Source organism: Gymnoscopelus braueri (assembly GCF_963280865.1).
Source record: "Gymnoscopelus braueri genome assembly, chromosome: 11".
Classification (NCBI taxonomy): domain Eukaryota; kingdom Metazoa; phylum Chordata; class Actinopteri; order Myctophiformes; family Myctophidae; genus Gymnoscopelus; species Gymnoscopelus braueri.
Window position 1 is genome coordinate 25184232 of NC_137613.1, and position 19398 is coordinate 25203629.

The window sequence follows — 19398 nt, forward strand, 5'->3', positions numbered from 1 at the left end:
GTGCGCCACTGAGGCTTGTACTAGTGGTGCAAGTAACAAAGTAGATTTACTCAAGTACAATTTTGAGGTATTCGTACTTTACTTGAGTATTTCTCTCATATTATCCATTTTATTTTCAGCGTTTCCCTAGCGTAGCTTCCTGGTTAGTATGTTGTTGTTGTGGTCGTCGTCCTCGCATCAAAGCCCCGCCTCGCAGCACCACCCCGTGCCTATAAAACAAGCGCTCCCCTGTCAATTTCCCTGGAATGCCATTTTCCCTGTGACATATATATATATATATATATATATATATATATATATATATATATATATATATCACATTTAATATACACACATAATATATGTACTGTGTACACACACACACACACACACACACACACACAACTATGTACATGTACTCAAGTACTGTACTTCCAATTTTCAATACTTTTATTTCTACTCCACTTTACTAAGAGACAAATATTGTACTTTTACTCCACTACAATTAAAACTTTAGTTACTAGTTACTTTGTAGATTTTTATTATTATTACAAAACATACATTAACCACTTCAGCCATATATACATTTCGGCCATTTGAAAATAAGGCTGAAATGTGTCGTGATGACACAATGCGCTGGATGAGCTTGTAGATCTGCTATTTTCAAATACATTTGAAAACTTGTGAAATTGGACATTCTGCCTAATGAGAACTTTCTACTTTTGGTACTTTATGTACATTTTGATGCCAATACTTTTGTACTTGACTAGTTGAATCAGATAAATGGTAAAGAAAAATCAGTAGAACTAAAGTATGTTTAGTCTTTTGTTGCCTGTGTTATGTCAGCTGACTTGTCACTACAACCTCAAACCACAACAGTGCCCCCTGGAGGTCACACAATTCTATAGATCACCAGTTTAGATGTAAACTGGTCCTCTTACTGGCATCAACAGTGACTCAGACTGTGCTCTGAATCACCTGGTTGATTTAAACTGGATCATACTGTACTTTAGTCACCCACTTCAGTATGTCCCACTGCTCTAGTTTGTTGTTGTGCCGTCTGGTGAGTCGTATCAGTTGTCATTTTAGAACATAAAATAAAAGGTGAATGACTCAAAACAATAGTTTACATTTAGACAGATGCTGCTGGTTCTGATGTTTACCTGGTATCCTAGTTACATTGTATTTACATTTCATTTGTTGACTAGAGTTCATGCTATTTTTACTCTGATCTTGTACTTTGTACGTTGTGGATGAAGAGTCTGATAAATGCCCACATTCATGTAAATAATCATCTGTCGGTCCAAATGACTGACACACATGGTCGTTTGTTCTAACATGTTGCTGACTTCATCGCCTCGCCCTATTCTTCTGTTTGTTTAGTCATCAGTAAGAGGATGAATGACGAACGATCACATGAAAGTGTTTAATTCCTTGCTTCTGTTTACCTTGCTAATAAGATTTAGCACCTCTGAATCTGTTTGTGGTTTTATACTGTTGTACCTTAACCACTTAAGCCCCATTTCAAATTTCCAAAACATAAATAAATAAGATGTGACGCGCTTCAGCTTGTAGAGTTAGCCTCATACATTTCTCAAATCTAATCAAATTAATTGAATGTTTTTATGTCCTTTCCTGGTTCAGGTGTGAAGTGCTTTGACATTTTTGGACAGAGCGGAAGGAGAGAGAGTGTTTGATGGTGACAATCCACCAGCCTTGTCCTGCCTGCTGACAGACAGTGATGGGAACCAGACTGACAGACTGGCCTGTTGTCACGTTGTTCCAGTGATAAACGTCTCTCTCTGTTTGTGCCCCGGTGGGAACAGAGAAGGCACAGTGTGTGCTGCACGCTGTTGTTATGACTGCCGCGCGGAGCCCACAGCCAAATCTACGGGACATGTAAGCTTTAGTGTTTTGTAGGAGGAAATTATGCTAAGAAACAGCTTTAATGAAGTCGAATCCCTGCAGGCTGAATGGTGTAAAAGTTAGTTAGGTATTTTACTTACAGATTCAGTTTATAGGGATATTTTTGTGAAGTTTTATTTGAACGGATACATTGTTTTCTTTTGGTTGTGGTGGTAAATTATGTGGTAGACTCTTGTGCTTTAAATGGTGTACGCCATGTTCTGTGTCAAATTGATAGTAGCAGCCTTTATCTGAGCTCTTAGATTAGTGGTCTAACAGAGAGAGAGAGAGAGAGTTTCTTTTGTTCTCCTGGTTTAGAGAGACATCGCCAGTCTTCTATTTGTAGCCAGATAATCACCCAGTGCTCTTGTCTCGGGTGTAAAGACGTGTTCAAAGCCAACGTGCTGGAATAAAAGGGCAAGTTTTTTTGTGTGACAACTGACAATTCCCTGTTTTGTATTTGTATATTTTTTGTATACTTGTACAGTATCAGAGACTCTAGTGTAGTGTTTATAGGCAACTAAGGCCTTACTTCCTTTGCCGATATTGATCCAAGTGCTACAGTGGAGGCAAAGTATTGATCGTTGAGTCATGGCCGATTCCAGTACGAAGCCGCAGGGGGGAGGGGCTCTGCTGATCACAGACAAACAGGAAGTCTCTTCCATGTCAGAAGACCTTGACCCATCGTCTATTGCCATAGCAACGGAGGGGCAGAGCCACAAGTTGGGCGAACTGTCGGGTGTAGGAGTTGGAGACTCCGACTCCCACAATCCTCCTCTCCCTGCCAAAGCTGCCACAACACAGGAAGTAATGCAAACCATGCCAGAAGAGATGCTGTCGTCAGAGAATGGAACAGTGTCGGTCGCCACCACAGAAGAGGAGAGTCTGTCCCTCCTGCTGAGCCACATGAAGAGTGACACAGAGACGGACACAGAGACAGGTAACTGATTACATTGATTGCAAACCTACCAGGACCTCTAGTATTGCTGGTTTTCTATCCTTCCAGGACCTCTAGTATTGCTGCTTTTCTATCCTTCCAGGACCTCTAGTACTGCTGCTTTTCTGTCCTACCAGGACCTCTAGTATTGCTGCTTTTATATCCTACCAGGACCTCTAGTACTGTTGGTTTTCTATCCTTCCAGGACCTCTAGTATTGCTGCTTTTCCATCCTACCAGGACCTCTAGTACTGCTGGGTTTTCTGTCCTACCAGGACCTCTAGTACTGCTGGTTTTCTATCCTACCAGGACCTCTAGTTCTGCTGGTTCTCTATTCTACCAGGACTCCTACTGTTATGTGATGCTCAGTCTCACTATCATAAGTGTGGTATGTCCATGTACTGTCGAGTCCAGTGTTAACGGTTCCACCCATTCTTGGTACTGTGTTTTGTGCGCTGGTAGGTGTGGACCAGGAGATGGAGGAGACCTCCTCTGTGGACCAGGGTCACTCCACAGACTCCGCCTCACTCTCCATCCCCAGCCTGGACCTATCGGATGGGAACATAGCCACAGGAAACTCCCTGGATGCGGATGAGGCCCTGTCATCATCCTACCCTGCTGTGGGTGCAGAGGGGGGGTCTCCCAGTCTGAGAGCGGAGGAGGTGGTAATGGGAGCTACCGCTGCTGCTGAGGGTGAGGACGTAAAACTGTTTTAGTTTGTATAGCACATATAAACAACAAGGCAATTCAAAGTGCTTTTCAAAAAACATTAAGCATTAGGACACAGAAAATCTATTGGTGCAAAAGAAACGCATGACATTATACAAAGACATTTTAATTCAAGATCAAGAATAAGATACAATGACAGTGCACAAGAAATAATTAAAAACCTCAGTAAAAGGTAGCAGCAAACAGAAAGGTCTTGAAAGCCTTGATTTCAAAGAGCTTAGAGTTGTAGCAGACCTGCAGTTTTTCGGGGACTTTGTGCCAGACATGTGGTGCATAAAACCGCTGCTTCTCCATGTTTAGTTCTGATTCTGGGGACAGAAAGCAGAACTGTAGCACTATACCAAGCGACCTGAGAGACCTGGATGGTTCATGATGTAGCACAAGATCACAGCACTGTGATCAGCGTTTTTAGGCAACAATTGACGTCAGCGCAAATCTGTTGTTAGGCAAAGGTTTCTGTTGTTTGTGTATATATATACATTGTGTATATACACAATATTTATATAGGTAATTCCTATCCACAGGGGGAGCTACCTCGGCTGGTGCTGCTTTGGAGACCGACCCGTGCATGCCGGCCTATTACCTGGTGAAGTGGATTACATGGAAAGAGAAAAAAACTCCCATCGTCACCCAGAGTCAGAACGGACCCTGTCCTCTACTGGCCATAATGAACACCCTGTTCCTACGATGGAAGGTAAGGTCGCTAGAGTATTAATGCGATGATGATAAAAGATGGCGGATGTGGAGAAAATATTTTCATTCGTTGGACGCTAGTGCACTAGCATCAAAGTTGAGGTTTTCTCAACCTTTTGTATGTGTGTGTGTGTCCAGGCCAAACTCCCGCCTCAGACTGAAGTGGTCACCACTGAAGACCTGATGGCTCACCTGGGTATGACAACACAGCTACACAACTCTTATCGTCGCTGTCGGGCAGAAACTTATCTCATACCTCCATATTTTAACTTTGTGTTTTCTTTCATAAATGAATGCCCGACTTGATCATACTACTATCAAAAGTAAGAGATCTGCAAGCTCGAAACGTGTCGCTTTGCGCCGCGGTTTGAGCTGGTAGATCTGCTACTTTTGCCGTTTTTGAATTTGAATCCTGAAAAGTAACAGTTTTGGTTTCCACCCAACAGAGATGCTATACAGCTATACGCTCAACAATCGTTCCCAATGCAGCCGCAAAATGAATTGTCTTTGTGTGTGTGTGTGTGTGTGTCAGGAGAGTGTGTGTTGTCTGTCACACCCAGAGAGAAGGCAGAAGGAATGGAGCTCAACTTCCAGCAGGTGTGTTCTTATATATCAACGAATCGACAAGAAAAAGTCCTAATAGATTTTTTCTTTTTTTACAGCCGACTAAATTAAACTACTTATACCCTGTATTATACTTTGTCGTACAATGGTGGCGTATAAAAATAGCAAACATAGCCGGTCTACAAGCCCACAATACGTCCCAAGTTATTTACAATTTAGGCACTTATCCAGAGCGACTTACAATAAGCAAATGTTTTTTGTGAGATGTGTTGTCAGCTTGTAAATCTGCTAGTTTCAATATATATCTATTTATTGTCCATTAATCGTAATCAAGCCAAACGTGTGTGTGTGTGTGTGTGTGTATGTGTGTGTGTAGAACATGAGCGATGCGATGGCCGTTCTTCCTAAACTGTCTACAGGTCTGGATGTAAACGTAGGTTTCTCAGGAGTGTCAGACTTTGAGTACACTCCAGAGCTCATCGTGTTTGACCTGCTGGACATCGCATTGTACCACGGCTGGCTGCTCGACCCACAGGTGTGTGTTTATCATGAAACATTTAACCCTAGTTTTGGGCATGTCATTATAGTCAGAACATTTTTTAGAATAGTGAACATATCAGAGCTCACAATGGGAGCGCTGTATCGTGACTAGAGAGAATAGAGAATGTCACAATGCAGTGTCGCAATGTCGAAGTATTTGGTCAGAAATATAGTTGATTTGATTTTGTCCATACACTTGCATTACACAGAGAAGGGTAATATACAGGTATACATTTTTACAGCCATTTCACTCCCTAAATGATATACCAGAACGTGGTTATTCTCACAATGAATCACTATTTCTGGTTCCTCCATCAAAGAAGCAACAGATAAAGATGGTGGACTTGTATCTTGACCACAAATCGTGTGTGTGTGTGTGTGTGTGTGTGTGTGTGTGTGTGTGTGTGTGTGTGTGTGTGTGTGTGTGTGTGTGTGTGTGTGTGTGTGTGTGTGTGTGTGTGTGTGTGTGTGTGTGTGTGTGTGTGTGTGTGTGTGTGTGTGTGTGTGTGTGTGTGTGTGTGTGTGTGTATAGAGTCCAGAGATGGCTTCAGCAGTAGGGAAGTTGAGTTACAACCAACTGGTGGAGAAAATCATTGACTGCAAACATTCAACAGATAGCAACAGAGTTAGTGAAGGTACAGTATATATACACACACTGAAAGTTGTTTCATCATTTATCTTGGTCCTCTATATGGGCTACCATTTTAAGCAGTGTGTGTGTGTTTTAGGTCTGGTAGCAGAGCAGTTCCTGGAGTCGACAGCCACTCAGCTGTCGTACCACGGTCTATGTGAGCTGAACTCCTCAGCCAGAGAGGGAGAGATCTGTGTGTTCTTCAGAAACAACCACTTTAGTACCATGATCAAACACCAGGTACTGCAAATGTGTTAACATATTTGGATGGAAATACTAGAAATGATTGTTTACCTGAAAAATGATTTCAAATTTATTTTAAAATGTGTTTCTGTCTGACCATGTGTGTGTGTGTGTGTGCACGTGCGTGCGTGTGCGTGTCTAGGGCCATATGTACCTGTTGGTGACGGATCAGGGCTTCCTGAATGAGGAGCGCTTGGTTTGGGAGTCTCTGCACAACGTGGAGGGGGACGGAAACTTCTGTGACTCAGAGTTCAGACTTTGTCATCCTCCTCAGAGAGTGCCTGACATCAAAACCACCCCGCAGCAACAACAGAGACAGATAGACCAGGTTGTGTGTGTGTGCGCCAGATGTTGTTGATGAGGGCTGTAGAGAAGTAACCATGTTAGAAGTGGCATGTACCAAATGTTTGGCCACAGTCTGTACGAGGCGCTCCTCACTAATGTGCTAAAGTGCCAATGTAATTAAGGAAGCTATTATATAGCTTGGGTACAAATGTGCATCGCTTGTGCTTATATTTGGAAGCCGTGGTAATGTCCACAAACTAGTTGTGAGAGGCCTGCAGAATGCCGGAATGCCCAAGATAAGGCATTGACTAAATTCTGTTCAATATCTGCGATGATTGGCAGTCAACATATGAGACTGAAAACGTATGTCATTCCCAAGCTTGTGCATCGACTGTTATTTATATTCAAGAATTTCATGTTTAATGTGAACACAAATCAAATGTGTTTGTGTGCATGCGTGTGTAAGTAGCCATATCCAGTACCTACAGCAGCAGTAGTTAATTGTGTGTGTGTGTGTGTGTGTGTGTCTTATAGGACTACCTGGTAGCCATGTCCCTTCAGCAGACACCGGAAGTAAGCTCTGGTGAGCCATTGAGCGACCTGGAGTTGGCAAGACAACTGCAGGAGGAAGAATATCAACAACAACAACAACTACAGCAACAACAACAACAGGGACCACAACCACCCACACAACCGGTAACATTAACACAACCACACACACACACAATTAACACAGCCACACCCACAACAGGTAACATTAAGTAACCAGCTGTACTAGAGGTCCTGGTAGGATGGAAAACCAGCAGTATTAAAGAGGTCCTGGTAGGATAGAAAACCAGCCGTACTAGAGGTCCTGGTTGGATAGAGAATGATTTTTCAGGGTTAATAAAGGGTCGATGGAAGAGGGAGAAACGGAAGAATGATTGACAACACCCCTGACCAATTACATTGTGTTTGGTGTAATTAAATGATAAATGAAGTTAATTGTAAATTAAGGTTGGATGTGGATTTGGTGTGGTTAGGGTTTAGGCAGGATTTGTGTTTAAAAAATATTCCAAATAGTTTTTTGTTTTTTAATAGCCAATGTATATTGTATAGGGTACATCTGAACACATTTTTCTGGGGATCCCCTGGAACCCTCTCAAGGAGCCTTGAGGGTCCCCGGACCCCACTTTGAGAACCACTGCCATAATACAGGTCAACTTGAACCTGAATTTAACCTGTTTGTTCCTGTGTTCCCAGGTCAGAGGTCAAGCGTCGGGTCAACAGGCACCGGCAGGAGCCAGAAGACGAGAGAAAGACTCTGACTGTGTGTTGTTATAACCTGTCATAACCTCTCCTCTACCTCCTCCTGTCTGCAACACACACACACACACACACACACACACACACACATACACACACACACAGCGTGGTCCAGCCAAGCAACTCGATGCCAAATTGCCTGTATTAACCCAGAGAGACCCTACTGCCATAGAACTTCCTGTAACAACAGACAGATAGGATGGCCAACAGACATGCAGATAGACAGACATACAGAAGACAGACAGACACAGAGACAGAGACAGAAATACAGACAGACATGCGGACGTGAAATGAAAAGCACAAACATCTTTCCATTTTTCTTCTCCCTTCCTCTTTTTTTCTGTCATTGCCATTGAAAGAGACAGAGTAACACTAAGCACTATAACTATATTGTTCACCATTGTATTTTGTTTTATAGTTGGTATGGACTGTGGACTAAATTTTTATAGTTTTTATAGTCCTCAGTGTGAACGGCCCTTAGACACCGAGGACAGTTTGTCAAAGTATGGGCTGGGACACCTGGAGGGCCTGTTGGAAAGGAGAGGAAAATGGAGAAAAGGAAGGAAAAAAAGTAAATCATACTATTTAAACAAAAAGATTGACCCCGTTTAATTACTTGCAACCTGCCGTCCCTATCTTGGGTATGTCATTGTCAGCCATTTTACGAATGTTCTGAAATAGCGAAAATGGCAGAGGTACAAGCTCACAATGCACTGTGATGTGACACGTTGTGAGCTTGTACTGTAGATCAGCTATTTTAACACATTTTGCAATGGGGGGGCAGCCAGAGGCTATGGCTATTTGCGGGTCCTTGGCATGGAAAAGTCAAGTCATATTGGACATCACCGTCTGTCTAACCCATTTAGACCTGAGGCCGATTCTAAAAATGCCTTCTAAATCCTAACAGTTTTCTGAAAAACTTTGTTGCTATACTGTGTGTATATATATAGCTAAAATGACAGACGCTTTCTTGGATTGAAAGGGCTAATACAAGATAAACACTGTCCTTAACTGGTATCTCTTACTGGGAACACTGTCCTCCACTGGTATCTCTTCCTGGGAACACTTACTTTGTGCCATTTGACTGGTTGTGTGTTTGAGTCTGGATAAATCGTTGTCCTTTTCTCTTCTCTCGGGAGAGCTGAGCTACTTAAAACTTAAATGTAATTGACTGGGGTCCCCCAGGGCTCTATATTTGGTCTGCTACCAGTTACAGAGCCCCCCCCACACACACACACCAAATTTCTTTGCCGAAAATAGCCGATCTACATCGATTGGTTGTTTTTGCCTAATGCTCAAACCAGAATAGGAACGCTTGGGTCAATGTGGTTTCTGTCACAGTTTAACTTGACTCATCAAAGATTTGGTTCCATCCAGTATGTCGGATGTGAGACAGGACAGACTTGGGAAAGGGTCGAATTAACCAGATTTAGTCCGAATATACCAGTACAACGGATGTAATATTGTACAATATTTTTTTTAACTGTCATTATTATTGACCACATATGAGCAAATAGCTTTTTATTTTACTGGTATATTGCAGATAATGTTGACAGATTCCCTTCCCTTTGAGTCTGAAATATAATTTCAAGACATATCTCTTTTCTCTCTGGCATTGTCCCCCCCCCTACAGTTCTTTAACTTCACTCCTATTTCCACCAAAACGGATACAAAGAAGTTTGTTGTTTCAGTTTGTTGTGTTTTAAAGGTCTGACCGGTTCACTTCCACAACCAAGGCCACTTAAAAGGGAATTTAACTTCAAAGAACATGGGGTCATTTTCATATTTACTCTGGCTTTTGTGTGAAGTTGCTTGATTCAATATTTAGCTATTTAAATATATTAATTTGATCAGACATATCCCCTTTATAAACCCGTTCAACTTCAAGCTCCACGTTAAAGTAATTGAAAACAGGTCCCTGCTTCTGGTGACTGATATTGTCCGAATGAATGATTGGTTATTTCATTACGTCAATATTGTTTGTAATATACTGTTGCATCAAGGAGTCCTGTAAGCTCCCCCTTAAAGCCAAGCAGTAGATTCTCTGGCTTGATGTTACGATGAATGACTTTCTTCTCGTTGTAGTACATCAGTGCATCAAACACATCTTCATGTGTTTGGCAGTGGCAGTGTGCTAAATACTGAATCAAGCAACTGGAACTGTCTGGGATGTGTACACAAAAGCCAGAGTAGATGTGAAAATAACCCAATAGATGTTTTAGTAAAATGATGTTAAAGTAAAATTCCCTTTTGTTATGTCTCTATGGAGGCTACAGACCTGGTATGCAGGATAAAAGTTTCAAGGTAAACCAACATGATTCACTTTCTTCTAAAGCTGGTCTGTAGATTGATCATCTTGTCTCTGAATGGCTCAATCTCTGCTTGGTTGTAATGGGTTGATATAGTGCTGGCCAATACAATATCATGATGTGAGACTAGATATCTGGGATTTTGGATATCGTAATACGGCAAATAAGTGTTGCCTTTTCCGGATTTTAATCACTTAAAACCCTATCTTATACTTTCAGAAAGTAAGAAAATTGATTTAATCATTACAATACGATATTATTGACTGTCACAATATCAAGGTATTTGGTCAAGAACATGATATTAGTCGATAAATGCCATGTTGAGGTTCTGTTCAGTTTGATGGCTCACTGCTGCCTCCTGCTGTACAAAGTCAAATATCACACACTTGTAACTGGTTCTGTACAGCAGTGATTCTCAAAGTGGGGTCCGGGCGGGGACCCCCAGGGGTCCTTGAGGGGGGTTCCAGGGGGTCCCTCAGTAAAATTACTTAATATAGCATCACAATCAGCTTAAGCACTTTAACCCTATTTTATACTTTGGGGGTTATCCAAAAATAGCCGATCTACAAGCTCACAATGCGTCACATCGCAACCAATCTGGGAACCCATCGGCAAAATTGTCTTGAGAGATTACGTCGCAACAAAGAAAGCTTGTAAATCAGCTATTTTTTAACATTTGTGAAAATGTAGATTTTAAAAAAAAATCTCTTGGGGTATCTGGCACAATCTTTTCAGATAGAAAAAATACATTTTGGGGGGTCCTTGACAGGAACATGTTTGAGAAACACTGCTGTACCTGAGTTCACCTCAAATGAATCACTGATACCAATACAAATGTCCTTCATAGAGGAAACAAAAACCTCTTAGTGGTCTTTACTGTTTGATTTGTGCTGTTGTTCGTCCAGGCTGCTTCCTCACTGGGTGGTAACACGCTGTGTAATGAATGACACATTAATGACAGTAATATATAATTAAAATACATGTGATAACCATGTATTCATTGATTTCTGTGTAAATAAAATGCAAATTAAAAGGTTTCTGGAAAAAATCGTTCAGGTTTTATCTTTTCATTGATTGTTATAGGACCTGGAAGTTATTAGATGTGATCACAAGAAGTGTTTGACTTTATGTGAACCTGTCCTCCCTTTTCTCATGGCTCCCCTTCACTCCTGTCTCTCCTGTCAATGCTATTATAGTTGTACATTATTCATTCGTTTTTATTTCCTATCGTTCAATTTCAGTTTAGTTTTGATTAGTTTGCTAGTTTAGTTTAGTTTGTATTTTTTGAAAGGCTTAGTTTTTGTTATAGTTTTTATACCAAAGAATATCACCTTTTAATAGATACATCTACAGGTGGAGGTCAGATAGGGCTGAAACCTTGCCCAGATGTGTGGTCATACCATACGTCATCGATATCGACGTATGGTGACGTACAGTTCTCTATATCTGCATTCATAGAGGTTGCAGAGAGTTCATAGAGTTATTAAGAGTTTTCTTTTGGACCTTTCTCATAACCAGGCTGCAGCGTCTCCATCAAAATGGGAGAAACGAAAGAGGAGAGGGTTGCTGAGTGCAAGGAGATCTTTTCACTCTACGACAAGGACAGCGATGGCAAAATCAGCACCAAAGAGCTTGGTACTGTGATGCGCTCTGTGGGCCAGAACCCCACAGAGAAGGAGCTGCAGGACCTTATCAAGGATATGGACCCGCAGGGAAAGGGAATAATAGAATTGAAGCAGTTCACGCGCATGATGCCCGGGAGGATGAAGGGAATCGACGTGGAGCAGATCAGAGAATCATTCCGTGTCTTTGACAAGGAAGGGAACGGATACATCAGCGCTGCTGAGCTGCGTCGTTTGTTGACGACCCTAGGAGACAAGCTGACGCATGAGGAGGTCGATGACATGTACAAGGAAGGTGACATCGACGGTGACGGACAGGTCAACTATGAAGATTTAGTGCTAATGATGACTCGTGGTCTGGCCGTGATGGTTCCTCCTGTTGAAGAGGCGTCAGCCGATCAACCTCCCCCACCTGCTTAACCGTAGGCAGAGTCAGAGTCAGTTGGTTACTACTTCTCTTACTACTTCAGATTCTGCTACCATAAAGGGCCGTTCACGTCACCAAGCACTATAATGAAAGTGGTATGGACTCTGCCTTCCACTTGAGTTAGTGTACAATAGTGCTTGGTTCCAGGCCTGGAATTTTATCGTTTCATACTTTTTTGAGGGGACAAAGGCCAATGCAAGGCCTTCAAATAAAAGACAGATTGTATTAATTGAATTTATAAGGGTTAAGATTTTCATTTTAAATACAGTAGGCCTACATAGTATAATATAAATAGGTTAAATACAAGTGTTTACTTCAGAATTCAGAATCCCAACAGGACACTGGTGTTTAAAAAACATATTGACAGGAAAGAAGAAAATGAGAAAACTGTGAAATCAGCTGACACTGGGCCTGTGCAGACGGGGCATCAAGGCCACATGTGGCCTCAGGCCTTAGGTTTTATCATTCTCTGAAGACCATAATAAGGCCAGATTGAGGGGCAACGACCTTTATGGTCTCCATGGAATTCGTGCCCTGGTGTGAAGGGCCCTTTGACCTGTGCAAAGCTGGGTACAGATGTATTTGGAAAGACATGCACAGAGCTGACATCATGCCTGATGTCAAAGTACTGACATCACTATCAGTACTGGCCTCAGACTGTCAGGTGATTGGCCACCTCCCAACCCATCGGCTTAGCGGATAGGCCAACCACATGTTGCGTTCAAATGTCACCCGCTTGGCAACCGTCACGCAACACAGCTGAGTTAGACAGATAGATAGGCCTTTATTGATGCCACGAGGGAAATGTAGTCGCCAAGGCTGGTTCAGCAGCACTAAAAGCTGCTTCTAAATAGGGAACTGAGTAGATAGTAGGCATTGTGGTTCCTGAGATGCGTTTGTTGATTTTTTGTATTTACTTTTGTACTTTTGTTTGGTTTTGTAGAACTTTTGTATCGATATTGTAGATGGTATATTGTATATGTGTATTTGATGCATCTCCCCCTCCCTCTCCCCACACACACTTTGAGTGGCAGGCTCACCCAGTGCATCCACTCTCAGACTTCTTATATGTGCCCAGGGACACATTAGCACATCATGAACTATGCACCTCATACTAAGGACCACAATGGAAACAAGCTTGTCCTTTTGATTATGGGTGTTTTCTTTTTTTTATTGGGGACAACTAAATAGCATAGTCATTGCATGTAAAGTAACACATTTTTAAAATATTTTATCACCAGGTAATTTAGGACCAGGTAATTATTAGGGACAGAATAGAGGGGCTAACGCGCACGCACGCACGCACGCACGCACACACACACACACACACACACACACACACACACACACACACACACACACACACACACACACACACACACACACACACACACACACACACACACACACACACACACACACACACACACACACACACACACACACACACACGATTTTATTATTGAATGATTTATCATGAGGGGCAAGGGCAATGTGAAATGTATGAGTGCAATAGAGAGGGTAATGCTACAAGTCATGATTGAAAAGCTTAACATGTACCAAGTGGTTCTGTGGCCAGTGTAATTGGGCTGGACCAAGGCAGAATGGCAGAGGGGGGTTGTGATATACATTTGTAGTTGCTACGGATATTGTGGTTGTGTAATGTTGTAGTAGTGTGACAAATTTATATTTATTTGTTCATTGAAGTTTTAAGATAATTGATGTGGGTTATGTATTTGTGTATATGTGCTAGATAGAAAACACCCCTTGACATGGTGCAGTCCAAGCTCATTTGCTCAGCTGGCTATAAAAAGCTGCCAGTTGACACCACACCAGTAGAGAGACAAACACCACCATGCCAAGGGTGCTGTACAGTTTATCCATGTATGTCATTGGTGATGAATAAATACACCTTCGGGTTAAACCCTACTCCAGGCCTCTGTACTAACTCCAACCGCAAGTCGGGCATTCTCACAAAGCACCAAAAGAGGTTCCCTGTGATAACAGTCAAAGAACAATTTGTTTGTGCTATTTAGCACCATTTGTTTTGAGTGTATAGAGTAATAGGCCAAATTGTTTTCTAAATTAACTCCATAATTAGTAGTAGTCACATCTGAAATCATCCCCGAAGGGGACTTGACTCATTGACAGGAACTTGAGTATGGAACTGTTATTTACAGAGTCCCACAAACCTTTACCATATCAATACTGCATATTTGTAATGGAAAGATCACCAACAATCTCCTCTGAAAGGGATATCAAACCCCGGATTACAGTCATCTTTCTTTTATTTGCCTAATTATGATTATAGGACTTCCTGTGGTGCCTATTCAATTGGAGTATTAATCACTTTCAACCTGACGTCCCTGTTTTGGGACAATGAATAAATAATTCCCCAAAATTGACAAGCTCCCGACACATCATGTGACGCGTTGTGAGTTTGTACATCTGCCATTTTTGAAATAGGGCTTAAATGGTTATGGTGTTAACATGACAGTTGCGAGAATTACATTATTGTATGTATACTTCCTTCAACAGATTATTAGTGTGTAAAAATACTGTTATCGGAGTCAGCAGAATGTTTTTTTACCCAACCTTTATTTGCTTTTTTGCTCATCATGGAACTTTCAATTAAGTTTAACAAAGAAAGTTTCCATTCTATCAAAAAAATTAAGTAAAACAAAGTTACGTTGAGGCATAGACATACAGTATCAATATCAATGATACAATCCATAATAATTCCCCCTTTTTCTGCCTTCTCTGTGCCAATTTCTCAGGTCGTCTGGGACAGGTCTGCTCTCTGAACCCAGAATCAGAAATAAACGTGGAGAAGCAGCGTTCAGTTTTTAATCACCATACCTGGAACAAACTGCCTTATCGTTGAAATGGGTCATACACCTTGCCGTCCTAGAATTCCCATGATGAATTTCATAGGCGAGCATCAGCCCGGCAGCGATTTCCACAGCTGTGTTTTTCCGCTAATTGAGTGTGTATGTGTGCCTAGGCCACGCCCATTTCAGACCACAACACGCTTCTGGTTGGCCATCGCTCTGTTTCAACGCACAGCTGCAGCGAAAAAGGTGAACTTAATTATAGGTGGTCTATGGGAAAATCAATGCATACAAAATAAAAACAAATTCACATACCTTTGTTAAATGTATCAAAATATCTTAAATTACAATTCAGAATCAAAATTAAGATAAAAATAAATAAATAATAGTTAATATGTTAAAGGAGCACTTCACCCATTTTCAACCCATCTTCATATAATTGGTCCTCACTAATACTCATTATAAGATGGCACCATATCTGTCTACTCACTCTGTCTCACTGTTTAGAAACCTGCATATCAATGACAAATCGATGGAGATTCCAGCTAATGGAAAGTCTCTCTTCCTGGAAAATTAGCATGCTGAAATAGAACAACTGTTCTTGCATTAAAAGGAAAAAATTACAATCTTGTTTGAAAATTAGTAGACAGAAATGGTGCCATCTTATGATGAGCATTACTGAGGACCAATTACATGAAGATAGGTTGAAAATCAGTGGTCCTTATTAATAAAATAATTAAAATAAATGCTTAGTGCTTTCATACCAAATTGTGGGAGGTGGTGTGTGCTGCTCCTTTAGGATAGTTAGAAATATGCTACTGATACTGCAAAAAAAAAATTGGATCTACAATAATACTGACTGACGTCTGTACATACAATTTTGTATCTACTTTTTTTTTACAAGCATGCTATTTTTGTGAGGGAGGATTCAAGCCCATCTAAAGCCCCCCTCCCAAATCTACGCCTGATTTAGTTTCTGAATGTATTCTCATGTGCGTCTTCAGATTTCCACCTTGAGAAAAACTTTGACCACAAACTAAACATGTAAAAGGTTTCTCTCCTGTATGAATCCTCATGTGTTTCTTCATATTCACATTTACATTGAAGCTTTTGCCACAAATTTCACAAGTGAAGGGCTTCTCTCCCGTATGAATTCGCATGTGATTTTTCAGCTTTGCACTTTCATTGAAGCCTTTGCTACAAAGTTCACAATTGAATGTTTTTTCCTCTTCATGGCTTCCCATGTGTGATTTCAGGTGTGCTTTTGTACCAAACTGCTTGCCACAAATTGCACAAATAAATGGTCTTTCCCCCGTATGAATCATAATGTGTGCCTTCAAGTTCGAATTTTTACCAAAGGTTTTGCCACAAACTGTGCACAAACTTGGTTTTGATGTTTTTAACATTTTTTCTTTCTTTTCGTGAGTCTTCATGTGGCTCTTAAGATGCTCATTTCGGGTAAACCTTTTATCACAAACTGTACAACTAAAGGCTTTCTCGCCCGAATGGGTGCTCATGTGCCTCTTCCAGATCGAAGGTCGATTAAATTCTCTGACACAAAATTCACATTTTAAGGGTTCCCTCTTTCTATGTTCTGATGATTTTAGCTTCTGGGATGGCTTGTTGCTCAAAGACCGTTTTTTCCCTTTCATTTTGTTCTTTGTTTTTGGTGGGTTTGAAACGGACTGATCTTCCCAGGAGGATTCTTCCGCTTCATCACCGTCTTCAGTGTCAGATTCAGAACCACTACTGGATTGTGATGCTCCCCAGGACTCTACATAGGCTTGTGTTTTCCTGTGTTCACTTGAGGTGCTGGCTAGAGGCTTTTCATCATCATCATTTTCACTTTTTGCTGCAAGTGAGTTCAACGTTGACCCAGCGGCCTCCTCAGGTCTTACAAGTTCCTCCTCCTGTTCCTCTTTAATCTGTGTAGGCCCTACACAGATTGTAGGGTCTAGTTTCACCAGGACCAGACTGGGGTTCCACTCCTGATGTTCAGAAACCTCCTCTTTACACACAGGAAGGGTGGGGAATTCTAGGCAGAGAAGAAAATGAGAGAAACCGTGAGTCACTTAGAGGCTTAATATTTGCATACAATACATTTCTTCTCTTTATAACACTTTAAACCTGCCGTCCCCATTTTGGGCATTCCAAAGATTCTCCTACAGCATATGCAGTGGTGTATGTACAGTCTATCAACAGTGAATATAATGACTAAATATGCAATCTGTCAACAATGACACAGTCATCCTAAACAGGCATGTGTCATGAGTGTACACATCCCAGGTGTGTGTGTGTGTGTGTGTGTGTGTGTGTGTGTGTGTGTGTGTGTGTGTGTGTGTGTGTGTGTGTGTGTGTGTGTGTGTGTGTGTGTGTGTGTGTGTGTGTGTGTGTGTGTGTGTGTGTGTGTGTCACAGTTAAGCAGCAGGAGTCAGTAATCCAAGACCGGACGGAACTGTATGTATGGGGGCTTGGCGTGGCAAGGGAACTTGATAGCTACCGGTGCAAAGGACGGAGAGAATAAAAAAGGTCCAATGTTACTTTATTTGTCCCGAGGGAACTTTGTTTTGGACATACTAGCTGCCACGTAAAAATAGTGAATACATTATACAATTATAGTGCATAACACAAACAATTGGCTTTCTTTTGTGCTGGGGGGGGGGGGGCACGATGAGTCTGTGTTTGATTGTGCACCACATCCCTACTAGCATATCATACAGGGGGTGGGAGGGCTTCACCAGGATAACGTCCAGCTTCCTTCTCAACCTCCCCCTCCACTCCATTGAACTACAGAGCTAGCCTTCCTCACTAGCTTGTTCAGTTAGTGTCCCCTTGTATTGATATTGTTCCCCAGCAGACCACGGCAATGAAGAGGATACTGGTTTAAGCTGTCATTAAACCGTTAGGCCAAAAATATGTTTCCATTCTGGGGCAAACATTTGTTTTTAATTTAGTTAATGAATGGCTCATTGTTCCTATCCCAAATGTAGCGCATTTGCTCCGTCGTTTCAGGAGCATCCCGAAATCAAGACCTCCACTGATCAAGTGGATTCAGCTTTTTTTTTTAAACGCCAATTTTTCAGGTACCTGAATGCGTTTTGTTACTGTTCATATGGTGCTGTCACAGTCACATAAGTAAAGATAAAGTTTGAATGTTTTACTGAACTGGTCTCATTTTATTCATGCCACACATACCGGAATTGTGGCTATCATTCACTCTCAACATGGATAAAAGTATAATAAGCCTTCAGGTGGGGATAGATGATCTATTTGGACATTATAGCATATAGCCAATGTTGGCCTATCGGTCCGATATTGTGTAAAAAAAAAAAAATCCCATCTACCATGCCACATAAAAAATAATCTGCCATGCCTATATTGCTGCGGGGCCAGTTCTGGCCCACGGTTGCCTGTTGCCGACCACTGCAGACTGTAGCAAAGATCCTTAATTAACCAAGACAGCAAATCCCATGCCTCGCCACTAGTATGAATGATTAACGCATTAACACATCAAAAATATAGCACGGATTAAAGGATTTATTTCTCAGTAGCCTCACGTAGCCAGACTATATCACTGCGTGGATATGAGTCTGGTGCTTCCATGAGGACGTTTTTTTCCCCCAAGGGGGCGGGATCAAAACAATGGCCCTCGACGCAATTGGTTAGACCTACAACCAACTACCAATTACAGTCTCCCATATTTGAATCATGGGCCCTGATTGGTCACCCACGTCTTCTGGAGCAGGAAATGGATTCTTTATGGAGCGGTGCCAGACCCAAATCGCAGAGTGCAATTTTTTTTTTGCACTCGCAGATTTGTCAGGTCCCAGGCTAATGTCTCAGCACTGCAGGATCTAGAAAAACTTGTCCATGCAATCATCTTCAGTAGACTTTACTGTAATGGTGTCTTTACAGGGTCTCCCTAAAAAAAATCAATCGGACGACTGCAGTTGATTCAGAACGCTGCTGCTCGAAGTCCTTACTAATACCAAGAAAGTGGAGCAAATCACTCCAGCTCTTACATTTTTGAATGGTTTAGGGCCAGAATGCATTTCTTACCTTGTGCAATATAATTGTATTTCTTTTAAAACACAACTAAAGACTTTTCTGTTTGCCGCTGCCATTGATTGAGTTATTTTCTTGTTCTTCTGCACTGTAATTGTGTTACTTTAACTTATTCTGTTTTATGCATTCCTAAAGTTATTTTATAATTGTGTTTCCTTTGCTTGATGTTTTGTGTAAAGCACATTGAACTGCCTTGTTGTTGAAATGTGCCATACAAGTAAAATTGCCTTGCGTTGTATACTATACAAAGATGCATTTCATTTGTTTAGATAGCCGTGTACAGTATAGCACCTTAACACTGATAAAAGCCATCAGTCATTCATACTCCAGGGAA

The 19398-nt window shown here is 41.5% G+C and overlaps 2 protein-coding genes across 3 annotated transcripts in view; both read left to right on the forward strand.

Annotated features, from left to right (window-relative positions):
- Window positions 1-11154, forward strand: part of LOC308096006 (ubiquitin carboxyl-terminal hydrolase MINDY-1-like) — a 12294-nt gene extending 1140 nt beyond the window's left edge. The window contains exons 1-12 of one of the 2 annotated variants that reach the window (XM_080443249.1): window positions 920-1042; window positions 1624-2824; window positions 3283-3513; window positions 4074-4243; window positions 4381-4438; window positions 4775-4839; window positions 5183-5341; window positions 5879-5981; window positions 6075-6217; window positions 6363-6548; window positions 7040-7201; window positions 7748-11154. In XM_080443249.1, the coding sequence (XP_080299375.1) occupies window positions 2476-2824; window positions 3283-3513; window positions 4074-4243; window positions 4381-4438; window positions 4775-4839; window positions 5183-5341; window positions 5879-5981; window positions 6075-6217; window positions 6363-6548; window positions 7040-7201; window positions 7748-7828 (1707 nt within the window). In that variant the 5' untranslated portion in view covers window positions 920-1042; window positions 1624-2475 and the 3' untranslated portion in view covers window positions 7829-11154. Of the gene's footprint in view, window positions 1-919; window positions 1043-1623; window positions 2825-3282; window positions 3514-4073; window positions 4244-4380; window positions 4439-4774; window positions 4840-5182; window positions 5342-5878; window positions 5982-6074; window positions 6218-6362; window positions 6549-7039; window positions 7202-7747 lie in introns of those variants that run through there. The other variant, XM_080443248.1, reaches the window with a different exon arrangement.
- A 503-nt stretch (window positions 11155-11657) lies between these two features.
- Window positions 11658-12161, forward strand: LOC308095548 (uncharacterized protein; the record flags this gene model as incomplete). The annotated part of the gene is made up of 1 exon (XM_080442603.1): window positions 11658-12161. The coding sequence occupies one exon, from the start codon at window positions 11658-11660 to the stop codon at window positions 12159-12161; it is 504 nt and encodes a 167-aa protein (XP_080298729.1).
- Window positions 12162-19398: the final 7237 nt, after the last annotated feature.